Here is a 15083-nt window from a genome sequence, read left to right as displayed (position 1 = left end):
CTCCGTACTATTGCTGCTGTGTTACTTTAGTACTGCTGCTGCTGTTACCTCAGTACTATTGCTGCTGTGTTACATTAGTACTGCTGCTGTTGTGTTACTTCATTACTGCTGCTGTGTTACCTCAGTACTAATGCTGCTCCTGTTACCTCTGTACTATTGCTGCTGTGTTACTTTAGTACTGCTGCTGTTGTGTTACTTCAGTACCAATGATGCTGCTGTTACCTCAGTACTAATGCTGCTGCTGTTACCTCAGTACTACTGCTGCTGTGTTACTTTAGTACTGCTGCTGTTGTTACTTCAGTACTGCTGCTTTGTTACCTCAGTACTAATGCTGCTGTGTTACCTCAGCACTAATGCTGCTGTGTTACCTCAGTACTAATTCTGTTGTGTTACTTCAGTACTGCTGCTTTGTTACCTCAGCACTAATGCTGCTGTGTTACCTCAGTACTAATTATGTTGTGTTACTTCAGTACTAATGCTGCTGTGTTACCTCAGTACTAATGCTGCTGTGTTACCTCAGTACTAATGCTGCTGTGTTACCTCAGTACTAATGCTGCTGTGTTACTTTAGTACTGCTGCTGTTGTGTTACTTCAGTACTGCTGCTTTGTTACCTCAGTGCTACTGCTGCTGTGTTACCTCAGTACTATTGCTGCTGTGTTACATTTGTACTGCTGCTGTTGTTACTTCAGTACTGCTGTGTTACCTCAGTACTATTGCTGCCGTGTTACCTCAGTACTATTGCTGCTGTGTTACTTTAGTACTGCTGCTGTTGTGTTACTTCAGTACCAATGATGCTGCTGTTACCTCAGTACTAATGCTGCTGCTGTTACCTCAGTACTACTGCTGCTGTGTTACTTTAGTACTGCTGCTGTTGTTACTTCAGTACTGCTGCTTTGTTACCTCAGTACTAATGCGCTGCTGTGTTACCTCAGTACTAATTCTGTTGTGTTACTTCAGTACTGCTGCTTTGTTACCTCAGCACTAATGCTGCTGTGTTACCTCAGTACTAATTCTGTTGTGTTACTTCAGTACTAATGCTGCTGTGTTACCTCAGTACTAATGCTGCTGTGTTACCTCAGTACTAATGCTGCTGTGTTACCTCAGTACTAATGCTTGCTGCTGTGTTACTTTAGTACTGCTGCTGTTGTGTTACTTCAGTACTGCTGCTTTGTTACCTCAGCACTAATGCTGCTGTGTTACCTCAGTACTAATTCTGTTGTGTTACTTCAGTACTAATGCTGCTGTGTTACCTCAGTACTATTGCTGCCGTGTTACCTCAGTACTATTGCTGCTGTGTTACCTCAGTACTACTGCTGCAGTGTTACTTTAGTACTAATGCTGCTGCTGTTACCTCAGTACTACTGCTGCTGTGTTACTTTAGTACTGCTGCTGTTGTGTTACTTCAGTACTGCTGCTTTGTTACCTCAGTACTAATGCTGCTGTGTTACCTCATTACTAATGCTGCTGTTGTGTTACTTCAGTACTAATGCTGCTGCTGTGTTACCTCAGTACTAATGCTGCTGCTGTGTTACCTCAGTACTGCTGCTGCTGTGTTACCTCAGTACTAATGCTGCTGTGTTACCTCAGTACTAAGGCTGCTGTGTTACCTCAGTACTAATGCTGCTGCTGTGTTACCTCAGTACTAATGCTGCTGCTGTGTTACCTCAGTACTAATGCTGCTGCTGTGTTACCTCAGTACTAATGCTGCTGCTGTGTTACCTCAGTACTAATGCTGCTGTGTTACCTCAGTACTAATGCTGCTGCTGTTACCTCAGTACTAATGCTGCTGTGTTACTTTAGTACTGCTGCTACTGTTACCTCAGTACTATTGCTGCTGTGTTACTTTAGTGCTGTTGTGTTACTTCAGTACTGCTGCTGTGTTACCTCAGTACTATTGCTGCTGTGTTACTTTAGTGCTGTTGTGTTACTTCAGTACTGCTGCTGTGTTACCTCAGTACTATTGCTGCTGTGTTACTTTAGTACTGCTGCTGTTGTGTTACCTCAGTACCAATGATGCTGCTGTTACCTCAGTACTACTGCTGCTGCTGTTACCTCAGTACTACTGCTGCTGTGTTACTTCAGTACTGCTGCTGTTGCTACCTCTGTAACACAGCAACACTGACTGTCACTCTCTGTCCATATCTCCCGTCCTCCCCTTGTCCTCTCTTCCGCCCATCCCCCCCATCGTCCTCACTTGTCAGGCGTGTCATGATAGCCCAGAGTGAGAGGGATGAGAACTGGCCTCATCCCACTGGGGAGAGATACTCCACACTGATCTCATCACTAGAGGACTGAACGCTGTAGTGACCTCCTCATACACTGCATTGATTCACACGCGCTCTCTCTCTCTCTCTCTCACACACACACACACACCTGCTTTTGTAGTGCACCTAACTGAGGACCTACTTTACCATCCTCCTCCAGGAAGTGGGTTATATGAAGGTCACACACTCAACAGCCCAACATTTAGAGGTGAAGTTTATAGGATGCAGACTTCAGTCCTTAAGAGTCCTTACACAGTCCTCCAGTTCTCAAGGGTCAGCCTTGGTATCTTGTCCCCATTCAAGATTCCATCAGGAATCACACTGAAAGAAGATCATATCTGTGTGCTGCTCATAGTAAGGAATGCTGTTTTAATGTTAAGTGAATCCACCTGCCCTCCATGTCTATCTACTGAGGAACGTGCCAGATTTTCCTTATCTGGTGTGTGTGAGTGTGCGTTTGTGTGTGTGTGAGAGTGAGAAAGAGAGAGAGAGAAAAAGTGGCGGATAGAGTGAGGGAGAGAGTTAGAAAGAGGGAGATTGGACAAATGAGGCAGAGAGCTGCCAAAAGTTCAGAGAAATTGCTGACACCAGTGTTCTGCTTGTTTGTCCCATCATGCAACAGCACAGTGTAAATACACAGTAATTACTGGCCACAGCTCATATGGTTTTTATTCAATCAGATGACAGCTGTTGGCACCATCACATTTAGCCCATGTTGTGGGCCAGACAGCTTCTTTTTTTTCTTCTTCATGTGTCACGAGCAATGACGCAGGGTCACAGGCGGGTCACGTGGTGACAGTGAGGGGCATCTGCTCTGGGAGGAGGGCAGAAGGCTGACATTATTATTCACTGGGCTGTCAAAGTACAGAGCACCCAGGATTGCATGGGGGAAAAAAGATTCTGCCCTGCGCTACCGACAGCCACAGACAGGGGGAGCCAGTGGACTTTAGAATCCCACAGACTATTGGAAAGAGGGATCTCATTGTGATAGGTCCACACCGCCGGAGCCCGCTTCCTTTGTTGCCTCTCAACTGACGCACCCCCCCTTCCCTCTCTCCTCTCCTCTCTCACTCACACACACACACACACACTCTCTCTCTTTCTCTCTCTCGTTCTTTCTCCTGCCTCATCTCCCCTTCCTCTCCCATCCGTGGATGAAATGAACAGCACCAGGAGAGGTGGTGTGGATCAGACAGACAGACACAGTGAGTGGGACTGGAGGACAGGGGTTTCTTCACTGCTGTACTGACTGTGAGCCTGGAAGAGGCTGCTGCTGGCTGGGCTCTTTGTGGAGATATACGTACCTGTGGAGAACGGACACTGACACAGCTGGCTGCCAATAATACTCAACTGTGAGAGCCGTCGTGCAAGAGGTGCATTTTACTGTGTGTCGTCGGTGAATTTAGGTATGTGTGTGTGGGGGGGGGTTATCGTGTGTGCGTGTGTGTGTGTGCATTGAATGATGTATGTATCAGTCTGTTTTTTACTGTGTGGATTAACATGGCGTAGCTTCTTTTCTCATGCTGATGTCAATTGGCTGGTTGGATTGTTTTGTTTCCTTGGCAGAACAGGATTTTATTTCTGACCCTATTCAGGCATAGTCTTTGATTATAAATTCATGTTTAGGCTATACATTTGTACAATGTTGCGGTGCGAGAGAGAGGGAGAAATGAGAATGCAGTAAATGAAACATTCCTCCAACGTTGTCGACAGATAAACTTGTTCTTCAAAAGTAGGTTATTCATGAATTCCTCTGACTTCTCAACGCTCATTATAAAACGCTCTCTGGCTGACAGATTGAGATTGCCTTCTGTCTGTCAGTGCGCATGCTCTCCAACAGACAGAACGCTTGAATGTCGTTGCCTTGGGGTCTGAAAGATGAGATAGAGGACCTAAGCATTGCCAGGCGTTGGGCCAAATCACTGTCTTTTAGTGTCTGCTGAAGGTTAGGGGCACATTTCTCTCTGGTTCCCTCCTAGCATTATTGATGGAAATGACGAGTCTGTTCAGTCATCCTGTTTCAGTGGGAATTCCATTGGTCTGAGGACGTGTGCCCTCATGGTTGGCTTAATATGTAGTATATTTCAAGAGGATATTGTAGGCACAGGAGGCTGTTGAGGGTAGGACGGCTCATAATAACATCTGGAACGGAGCGAGTGGAATGTCATCAAACACATGGAAATACTCCACTCCAGCCATTACCACAAGCCTGTCCTCCCAAATGAAGCTGCCACCAACCTCCTGTGGTTGCAGGCTGTGTGTGTGGAGTGGGTGTATGTCAACACTGTATGTGGTGTAGGTGGGATTGTGTGATGATACAAGAGTGTCTGATATGGGATCAGACAGACAGACAGGCAGAACGAGATAGGCAGACAGACAGACAGGCAGACAGATAGACACAGTGAGTGGTAGTAGTACAAATGTGGAGTATCGGTGAGGCTTGTGTTCATTCCAGCCCTCTCGCTCGCTCTCTCTCTCACTTTCTCTCTTTCTCTCTCTCTCCCTGGAGCTTTGCCGTTACCTCCCTCTCTCCTTCCGCTTCGACCCCTCCCTCATTCCCTCCCTCCATCCTGCTGAGGAGGCAAATTTAGAGTGGGCGAGCTTTAGCCCATTCATAATGGCGATGGGGGTAGGAGTGGAAAAGGAGGGAGGGGGAGAGAAAGACCCCCCCCAGAGACCTCATCACGTATTTATGTCTAGATGTGTAGACATTTCTCTCAACACATGTTTGCCTCATTCACCAATTAACACCCTCACTCCCAATCCAACGGCTGTGTTGACAGATGTTGAACCGATAAAGACGTGCTTCTGTATCTACATTGCTTGCTGTCTTGGGTTTTAGGCTGGGTTTCTGTATAAGCACTTTGTGACAACTGCTGATGTAAAAAGGGCTTTATAAATAATGTGATTGATTGATTGATTGATAGAGCTCACACTGGTTCATGCTTTGGTGTTTGTTTGCATAATATACTAATATTGTCCATTGTGACATCATGGGTTTGACTGTTGAGTTTTTCCAGACCGCAGGAAAAACATACTGCTGGTCACGTGATCAGGACAAACTCCTGGCCCTGACCATGACACCTGCTCTTAGGCCTTACCGAGTTGTTATTGGTCTTTTCCTCCAGGGGGCGTCATAGACAAGGACCTGCGTCACTACCTCAACCTGCGCTTCCAGAAGGCCTCAGTGGACCACGAGCTCCAGCAGATCATTAGAGACAACCTCTACCTCCGCACCATACCCTGTGAGTAACCCCCCCCTGACCCAGTCCCCAATCTCTTACCTGGTGTCCCTCCCGCCCTCTCACAGGGAGATATTCTTCATCCACCCCAGCCTACCTGTCCAATAACACACGGAATCGTCTATGTTTCCTGGCCATGCCACCTGGTAAAACTAGCTACGAGATATCCACAGATCTGGTTCAAATCTCACTTTCCAAATTTGGGAATACGTCCAATAGACACACAACCAGTAGATTCCTTCCAATCCTTAAAATACATTGGCATTTGACTCTTCTGTCTTCATTCCCAGCCTCCGCTTCTTCTCCAGCAGCTGCTGACTCTCTGGTTGGTCTGGCTGGGTTCAGTAATGGATGATCTAGCTTCATGATTTGGCTGGAGGGATGAACCTGGCCTCCTGCAGCCGCCTGTCTCAGCAGAGGGTGGTCTCAGATTGAACCTTGGCAGCGCCATTCTGTAATCAGCACCTGAATCTCAGCAGGCAGGCGGGCACCATGGTTAAGGCCTATTTATTGTAAAACCATGCCAGTTTTCGTCAACTGAGCTGGGAGACTATCTAGCTAGCCCTCCAGCACTGCATTTGGAGAGCGTTGGCCTACTAATGGAATGTGTGTGTGTGTGTGTGTGTGTGTGTGTGTGTAGCAGTGCTCCTAGACAGCATTTAGACTGAAACAGTCAACAGAGATTCAATACTTAGTCATACTTAGTCATTAGTCATTAGTTTGTTATGTTTAATTGGCAACAATGCATATAGATGAGTACACTGTAGACACTGCATAAGGTTTTCTCATCAAGGTTCTTATCTCCCATGATGTTATGGAGGAGATGGTGTTTAATCCATAACATCACATTTTATTGGTCACGTACACGTGTTTAGCAGATGTTATTGCGGGTATAGCGAAATGCTTGTGTTCCTAGTTCCAACAGTGCATTTATATCAAACAAGCAATGTCTAACAATTTCACAACAATACACACTTTACACACACATTTAAAGTAAAATTGTCAGAGCAGCACAGACTAAAATACAGTAGAATAGAATACAGTATGTACATACTGTATGAGACCAGTAGTGCAAAATATGTAAACTTTATTCAAGTGACTAGTGTTTCAAGTATTAAAGTGGACAGTGATTTCAAGTCTATGTATACAGGGCAGCAGTCTCTAATGTGCTAGTGATGGCTGTTTAACAGTTTGATGGCCTTAATATAGAATCTGTTTTTCAGTCTCTCGGTCCCAGCTTTGATACACCTGTACTGACCTCGCCTTCTGGATGATAGCGGGGCGGACAGGCAGTGGCAAGGGTGGTTGTTGTCCTTGATGATCTTTTTGGCTTTCCTGTGACATCGGGTGGTGTAGGTGTCCTGGAGGGCAGGCAGTGTGCCCCTGGTAATGCGTATGGCCTGCGGTTGCGGGCGATGCAGTTGCCGTACCAGGCGGTGATACAGCCCGACAGGATGCTCTCGATTGTGCATCTGTAAAAGTTTGTGAGGGTTTTAAGTGCCAAGCCTAATTTCTTCAGCTGCCTGAGGTTGAAGTGGCGCTGTTGGGTGGACCATTTCAGTTTGTCAGTGATGTGTGTTCACTCGTTTAATGGTCCTCATGATATTTGTCTATACAATATTTGTTCTCTAAAATGTCAGTTTAGGTGCTATTAACTGTAAGCGTGTTTGTGTGAATGTGTGTGCGTGCCTGCATCCTCATGCATTTTTGTGCATGTGGGTCTGCGTGTGTGTGGTTCTGCATGTGTGTGGGCGCATCTGTGCGTTCATAATGTATTACCCTAGCCATGCTATTCCAGCCCAGCTGTCTGTATCCATAATGGAGAGGCATTCTTCAAGGCACGTCAGGGAGATTTCATTAGGCCCATTTTGCCTCTCCTCTGTGGACAGGGAAACGAGAGGTACAAAAAGGCCTATTTGTTAGAGGCGGGCACCAGTGTTATTCTCCCATAACTCCATGAGGTGGGTTTGTGGAGGGGGGAAGGGAGGGGGAATGAAAGAGAGAGCGCTGGCAGTGAATGATCAGAGGAAGTGTGACTCATTATTCCCGCAGCACAGGAGCTGCATGGCCTTGGACTTCCATTGACTGAAGTGTGTGGTGCTAGGAGAGAGAGAGAGATGGACAGATGAGAGACAGAGGAGGGACAGGCCCAGTGGAAGTGGGCAGGGGAGTGTGGGAAAGGAGAGAAAAGAGTGATGACACACCTCATGGGATGAGAGTGAGAGACCAAGAGACCTGTTACTAACAATCTCACCCATACACGTATAGCGCCTTGCAAAACTATTTATCCCTCTTAGTGTTTTTCCTATTTTGTTGCATTACAACTTGGAATTTAAATGTATTTTTATTTGGATTTCATGTAATGGACATACACAAAATAGTCCAAATTGGTGAAGTGAAATTTAAAAAACTGAAAAGTGGTGCGTGCATATGTATTCACTCCCTTTGCATATGTATTCACCCTCTTTGCATATGTATTCACCCACTTTGCATATGTATTCACACCCTTTGCATATGTATTCACTGCCTTTGCATATGTATCCACCCACTTTGCATATGTATTCACACCCTTTGCATATGTATTCACTCCCTTTGCATATGTATTCACTCCCTTTGCACATGTATTCACACCCTTTGCATATGTATTCACCCCCTTTGTAAATCTATTCACCCCCTTTGCTATGAAGCCCCTAAATAAGATCTGGTTCAACCAATTACCTTCAGAAATCACATAATTAGTTAAATAAAGTCCACCTGTGTGCAATCTAAGTGTAATATGATCTGTCACATGATCTCAGTATATATACACTTGTTCTGAAAGGCCCCAGAGTCTGCAACACCACTAAGCAAGCGGCACAACCAAGCAAGCGACACCATGAAGACCAAGGAGCTCGCCAAACAGGTCAGGGACAAAGTTGTGGAGAAGTACAGATCAGGGTTGGGTTATAAAAAATATCTGAAACTTTGAATATCCCACAGAGCACCATTTAAATCCATTATTAAAAAATTGGAAGTATATTGCACCATAACAAACCTGCCGAGAGGGCAGAAACTCACGGATCAGGCAAGGAGGGCATTAATCAGAGAGGCAACAAAGAAAACCAAAGATAACCCTGAAGGACAACTTTAAGCCGTACACTCCACAGAGCTGGGCTTTACGGAAGAGTGTCCAGAAAAAAAGCCATTGCTTAAAGAAAAAAACCTGTTTGGTGTGGGAGACTCCCCAAACATATGGAAAAGGTACTCTGGTTAGATGAGACTAAATTTGAACTTTTTGGCTATCAAGGAAAATGCTATGACTGGCGCAAACCCAACACCTCTCATCACCCCGAGAATACCATCCCCACAGTGAAGCATGGTGCTGGCAGTATCATTCTGTGGGGATGTTTTTCATCGGCAGGGACTGGGAAACTGGTCAGAATTGAAGGAATGATGGATGGCGTTTAATACAGAGAAATTCTTGAGGGAAATTTGTTTCAGTCTTTCAGAGACTAAGCACACTGCTAAAGCAACACTTGAGTGTTCAAGGGAAAACATTTAAATGACTTGGAATGGCCTAGTCAAAGCCCAGACCTCAATCCAAGAACCTGTAGTATGACTTAAAGATTGGTGTACACCAGCAGAACCCATCCAACTTGAAGAAGCTGGAGCAGATTTGCCTTGAAGAATGGGCAAAAATCTTAGTGGCTAGATGTGCCAAGCTTATAGAGACATACCCCAAGAGACTTGCAGCTGTAATTGCTGCTAAAGGTGGCTCTATAAAGTATTGCATTTGGGGGGTGAATAGTTATGCATGCTCAAGTTTTGTCTTATTTGTTGTTTGTTTCACAATAAAATGTATTTTGCATCTTCAAAGTGGTAGACATGTTGTCTAAATCAAATGATACAACCCCCCCCCCCCCAAAATAAATCTATTGTAATTCCATGTTGAAAAGCAACAAAATAGGAAAAATGCCAAAATGGGGTGAATCCTTTCCCAAGACACTGAAAGAGAGAGGTAGGCAAAGGTAGGAATAGATACTTGAGCCAGGATCAGGGGACAAGGGATATATAGTTGAGCCAGGATTAGGGGACAGGGGATATATAGTTGAGCCAGGATCAGGGGACAGGGGATAGATACTTGAACCAGGATCAGGGGACAGGGGTGTGACGTAGAAGTCCGTCACTGGCCGCGGGCAGCATTTGATTCTTTAACGCACACACATATTCATCACTCCTCCCTGCGCCATTATAAGATAAGTTAACAATGTGGGTCGACACACAAATTAACTTCTGTCTTGGTGCATGCATTTCACACTTGTCAATGTTCATATTTGAGAGATACAATAATTATTATACTTATCAATGTTGTGGATGAGCGCATTGTTTGTTTGTTCTGTTCCTCTCCATCTCTGTAGCTTCCGGGTATGCTGGAAAAGGACCCGAGCTAAGGGAATTGGGTTGGCTTTATAGTGCCTGTCCCAAATGGCTCATTAATGCGTATGGGCATATTGAAAGATATTGTCAGTAGTGATGTAATGTTGTAAATGTTATGTTGTGATATTGTTTAAAACCGTGTTGCAATGTATATCCTTTAGTATGTTTAGTTCATGGAAAATGTAGGTTTGTATTGTTCATTGATTAATTAATGAGGGTTAATTGTTCTGAGGGGAGGGGCTAGCCCTACAAAAGGGAGCCTCTCTTTCAGTCAGGGAGAGGCATTTTGGACTGAGCTGTGGATGGGGCAGCATTGTTTTTAAGCTGTCCCATAAGGTAGACGTTGATGGCAGTACTGTTGTTTTTTGTTCCGGAATCACTTGTAAATAAACACCTTTGCACAGAAGAACTTTTGCGGCTCCGCCATCTTTTTATTTTGATAGAGGTTAGGTTATCCAGTTAAGCCTTCTGGCCTACTCTACGTACTTGAGCCAGGATCAGGGCACAGGGGATAGATACTTGAACCAGGATCAGGGGACAGGGGATAGATACTTGAGCCAGAATCAGGGGACAGGGGATAGATACTTGAGCCAGGATCAGGGGACTGGGGATAGATCCTTGAGCCATGATCAGGGGTCAGGGGATAGATACTTGAGCCAGAATCAGGGGACAGAGAATAGATACTTGAGCCAGGATCAGGGGACTGGGGTAGATACTTTAGCCAGGATCAGGGGACAGGGGATAGATACTTGAACCAGGATCAGGGGACAAGGGATATATAGTTGAGCCAGAATCAGGGGACAGGGGATAGATACTTGAGCCAGGATCAGGGGACAGGGGATAGATACTTGAACCAGGATCAGGGGACAAGGGATATATAGTTGAGCCAGAATCAGGGGACAGGGGATAGATACTTGAACCAGGATCAGGGGACAGGGGATAGATACTTGAGCCAGGATCAGGGGACAAGGGATATATAGTTGATCCAGGATCAGGGGACAGGCGATAGATAGTTGAGCCAGGATCAGGGGACAGGGGATAGATACTTGAACCAGGATCAGGGCACAGGGGATAGATACTTGAACCAGGATCAGGGGACAGGGGATAGATACTTGAGCCAGGATCAGGGGACTGGGGATAGATACTTAAGCCATGATCAGGGGACAGGGGATAGATACTTGAGCCAGGATCAGGGGACTGGGGATAGATACTTGAGCCAGGATCAGGGGACAGGGGGTAGATATTTGAGCCAGGATCAGGGGACAGGGGATAGATATTTGAGCCAGGATCAGGGGACAGGGGATAGATATTTGAGCCAGGATCAGGGGACAGGGGATAGATACTTGAGCCAGGATCAGGGGACTGGGGATGGATACTTGAGCCAGGATCAGGGGACAGGGGATAGATACTTGAGCCAGGATCAGGGGACAGGGGATAGATACTTGAGCCAGGATCAGGGGACTGGGGATAAATATTTGAGCCATGATCAGGGGACTGGGGTAGATACTTGAGCCAGGATCAGGGGACAGGGTATAGATACTTGAACCAGGATCAGGGGATAGATACTTGAGCCAGGATCAGGGGACTGGGGTAGATACTTGAGCCAGGATCAGGGGACTGGGGTAGATACTTGAGCCAGGATCAGGGAACTGGGATAGATACTTGAGCCAGGATCAGGGGACAGGGGATAGATACTTGAACCAGGATCAGGGGACAATGGATATATAGTTGAGCCAGAATCAGGGGACAGGGGATAGATACTTGAGCCAGGATCAGGGGACAAGGGATATATAGTTGATCCAGGATCAGGGGACAGGGGATAGATACTTGAACCAGGATCAGGGCAGGGGACAGGGGATAGATACTTGAACCAGGATCAGGAGACAGGGATAGATACTTGAGCCAGAATTAGGGGACTGGGATAGATACTTGAGCCAGAATCAGGGGACAGGGGATAGATACTTGAGCCAGGATCAGGGGACAGGGGATAGATAGTTGAGCCAGAATCAAGGGACTGGGGATAGATACTTGAACCAGGATCGGGGGACTGGGGATAGATACTTGAGCCAGGATCAGGGAACAGGGGATAGATACTTGAGCCAGGATCAGGGGACAGGGGATAGATACTTGAGCCAGGATTAGGGGACAGATACTTGAGCCAGAATCAGGGGACAGGGGATGGATACTTGAGCCAGGATCAGGGGACTGGGGATAGATACTTGAGCCATGATCAGGGGACAGGGGATAGATACTTGAGCCAGAATCAGGGGACAGGGAATAGATACTTGAGCCAGGATCAGGGGACTGGGGTAGATACTTTAGCCAGGATCAGGGGACAGGGGATAGATACTTGAGCCAGGATCAGGGGACTGGGGATAGATACTTGAGCCAGGATCAGGGGACTGGGGATAGATACTTGAGCCAGGATCAGGGGACAGGGGGTAGATATTTGAGCCAGGATCAGGGGACAGGGGATAGATATTTGAGCCAGGATCAGGGGACAGGGGATAGATACTTGAGCCAGGATCAGGGGACAGATACTTGAGCCAGGATCAGGGGACAGGGGATAGATACTTGAGCCAGGATTAGGGGACAGATACTTGAGCCAGAATCAGGGGACAGGGGATGGATACTTGAGCCAGGATCAGGGGACTGGGGATAGATACTTGAGCCATGATCAGGGGACAGGGGATAGATACTTGAGCCAGAATCAGGGGACAGGGAATAGATACTTGAGCCAGGATCAGGGGACTGGGGATAGATACTTGAGCCATGATCAGGGGACAGGGGATAGATACTTGAGCCAGAATCAGGGGACAGGGAATAGATACTTGAGCCAGGATCAGGGGACTGGGGTAGATACTTTAGCCAGGATCAGGGGACAGGGGATAGATACTTGAGCCAGGATCAGGGGACTGGGGATAGATACTTGAGCCAGGATCAGGGGACTGGGGATAGATACTTGAGCCAGGATCAGGGGACAGGGGGTAGATATTTGAGCCAGGATCAGGGGACAGGGGATAGATATTTGAGCCAGGATCAGGGGACAGGGGATAGATACTTGAGCCAGGATCAGGGGACAGATACTTGAGCCAGAATCGGGGGACAGGGGATAGATACTTGAGCCAGGATCAGGGGACTGGGGATAGATACTTAAGCCATGATCAGGGGACAGGGGATAGATACTTGAGCCAGGATCAGGGCACAGGGGATAGATACTTGAGCCAGGATCAGGTGACTGGGATAGATACTTGAGCCAGAATTAGGGGACTGGGATAGATACTTGAGCCAGGATCAGGGGACAGGGGATAAATAGTTGAGCCAGAATCAAGGGACTGGGGATAGATACTTGAGCCAGGATTAGGGGACAGATACTTGAGCCAGAATCAGGGGACAGGGGATAGATACTTGAGCCAGGATCAGGGGACAGGGGATATATACTTGAGCCAGAATCAGGGGACAGGGAATAGATACTTGAGCCAGGATCAGGGGACTGGGGTAGATACTTTAGCCAGGATCAGGGGACAGGGGATAGATAATTGAGCCAGGATCAGGGGACTGGGGATAGATACTTGAGCCAGGATCAGGGGACTGGGGATAGATACTTGAGCCAGGATCAGGGGACTGGGGATAGATACTTGAGCCAGGATCAGGGGACAGGGGGTAGATATTTGAGCCAGGATCAGGGGACAGGGGATAGATATTTGAGCCAGGATCAGGGGACAGGGGATAGATACTTGAGCCAGGATCAGGGGACAGATACTTGAGCCAGAATCGGGGGACAGGGGATAGATACTTGAGCCAGGATCAGGGGACTGGGGATAGATACTTAAGCCATGATCAGGGGACAGGGGATAGATACTTGAGCCAGGATCAGGGGACTGGGGATAGATACTTGAGCCAGGATCAGGGGACAGGGGGTAGATATTTGAGCCAGGATCAGGGGACAGGGGATAGATATTTGAGCCAGGATCAGGGGACAGGGGATAGATATTTGAGCCAGGATCAGGGGACAGGGGATAGATACTTGAGCCAGGATCAGGGGACTGGGGATGGATACTTGAACCAGGATCAGGGGACAGGGGATAGATACTTGAGCCAGGATCAGGGGACAGGGGATAGATACTTGAGCCAGGATCAGGGGACTGGGGATAAATATTTGAGCCATGATCAGGGGACTGGGGATGGATACTTGAGCCAGGATCAGGGGACTGGGGATAGATACTTCAGCCAGGTCTGGGGACTGGGGATAGATACTTGAGCCAGGATCAGGGGACTCAGGGTTGAGGACAGAGATACTGCAGCTCATGCCAATAGAATTCCATGTCAGTGACCCTGATAGCTTAGCGATGAGATGTGGCCAGCTAATACAGTGCTTCCAGCCCTTAGACAAATTGCCTCTTCTGACTCCACTGTGACTGTGAGAAATCAGCCCCATCGCCAGGTAATCCACCTAGTTCTGATTTGATAGGGGGGTCAACAGTTGAGTGACATTAGTATGTGCCACTCTAATGACAGTGACCGGGGCGGAGCCTATGGTGGGGTGTTCGTTTGCCATGATGTATGCAGTCTGAATGTATGGGGTCTCTCTCTCCCTCTCCCTCTCTCCCCTACTCTCTCTCTCTCCCTCTCTCCCCTACTCTCCCTCTCTCCCCTACTCTCTCTCTCTCTCTTCCTCTCCCTCTCTTCCCCTCTCTCTCTTCCTCTTCCTCTCCCTCTCTCTCCCTCTCTTCCCCTCCCTCTCTCTCCCTCTCTTCCCCTCTCTCTCTTCCCTCTCTCTTCCTCTCCCTCTCTCTCTTCCTCCCCCTCTCTCTCCCTCTTCCCCTCTCTCTCTCTCTTCCTCTTCCTCTTCCTCTCCCTCTCTCTCTCCCTCTCTTCCCTCTCTCTCTTCCCCTGTCTCTCTTCTCTCTCTCTCCCTCTCTTCCCCTCTCTCTCTCCCTCTCTCTCCCTCTCTTCCCCTCTCTCTCTTCCTCTCTCTCCCTCTCTCTCCCTCTCTTCCTCTCTCTCTCTCCCTCTCTTCCCCTCTCTCTCTCTCCCTCTCTCTCTTCCCCTCTCTCTCTTCCTCTCCCTCTCGTCCCCTCTCTCTCTCTCCCTTTTTGTTTTTCTTGCTCTTTCTTTATCTTTCTGATCTTCTCTCCCTTTCTCTATTTATCTCTTCTC

At 47.4% G+C, this 15083-nt stretch overlaps 1 protein-coding gene and 1 long non-coding RNA gene across 5 annotated transcripts in view; one reads left to right on the top strand and one right to left on the bottom strand.

The window, feature by feature from the left end:
- The window catches only part of LOC115119208 (membrane-associated guanylate kinase, WW and PDZ domain-containing protein 2-like), a 385811-nt gene that overhangs the window by 93225 nt on the left and 277503 nt on the right, over positions 1-15083 (top strand). For 3 of the 4 annotated variants that reach the window (XM_065008344.1, XM_065008343.1, XM_065008345.1), the window contains exon 2: positions 5394-5510. In XM_065008344.1, the coding sequence (XP_064864416.1) occupies positions 5394-5510 (117 nt within the window). Of the gene's footprint in view, positions 1-3346; positions 3672-5393; positions 5511-15083 lie in introns of those variants that run through there. The other variant, XM_065008346.1, reaches the window with a different exon arrangement.
- The window catches only part of LOC135563981 (uncharacterized), a 77036-nt gene continuing 68172 nt past the window's right edge, over positions 6220-15083 (bottom strand). The window contains exon 2 of the long non-coding RNA XR_010460752.1: positions 6220-7386. This is a non-coding gene — a long non-coding RNA (uncharacterized LOC135563981). The remainder of the gene's footprint in view (positions 7387-15083) is intronic.

Source organism: Oncorhynchus nerka, linkage group LG23 (assembly GCF_034236695.1).
Source record: "Oncorhynchus nerka isolate Pitt River linkage group LG23, Oner_Uvic_2.0, whole genome shotgun sequence".
Taxonomy (NCBI): domain Eukaryota; kingdom Metazoa; phylum Chordata; class Actinopteri; order Salmoniformes; family Salmonidae; genus Oncorhynchus; species Oncorhynchus nerka.
This window is presented reverse-complemented; position numbering and strand designations above follow the sequence as displayed.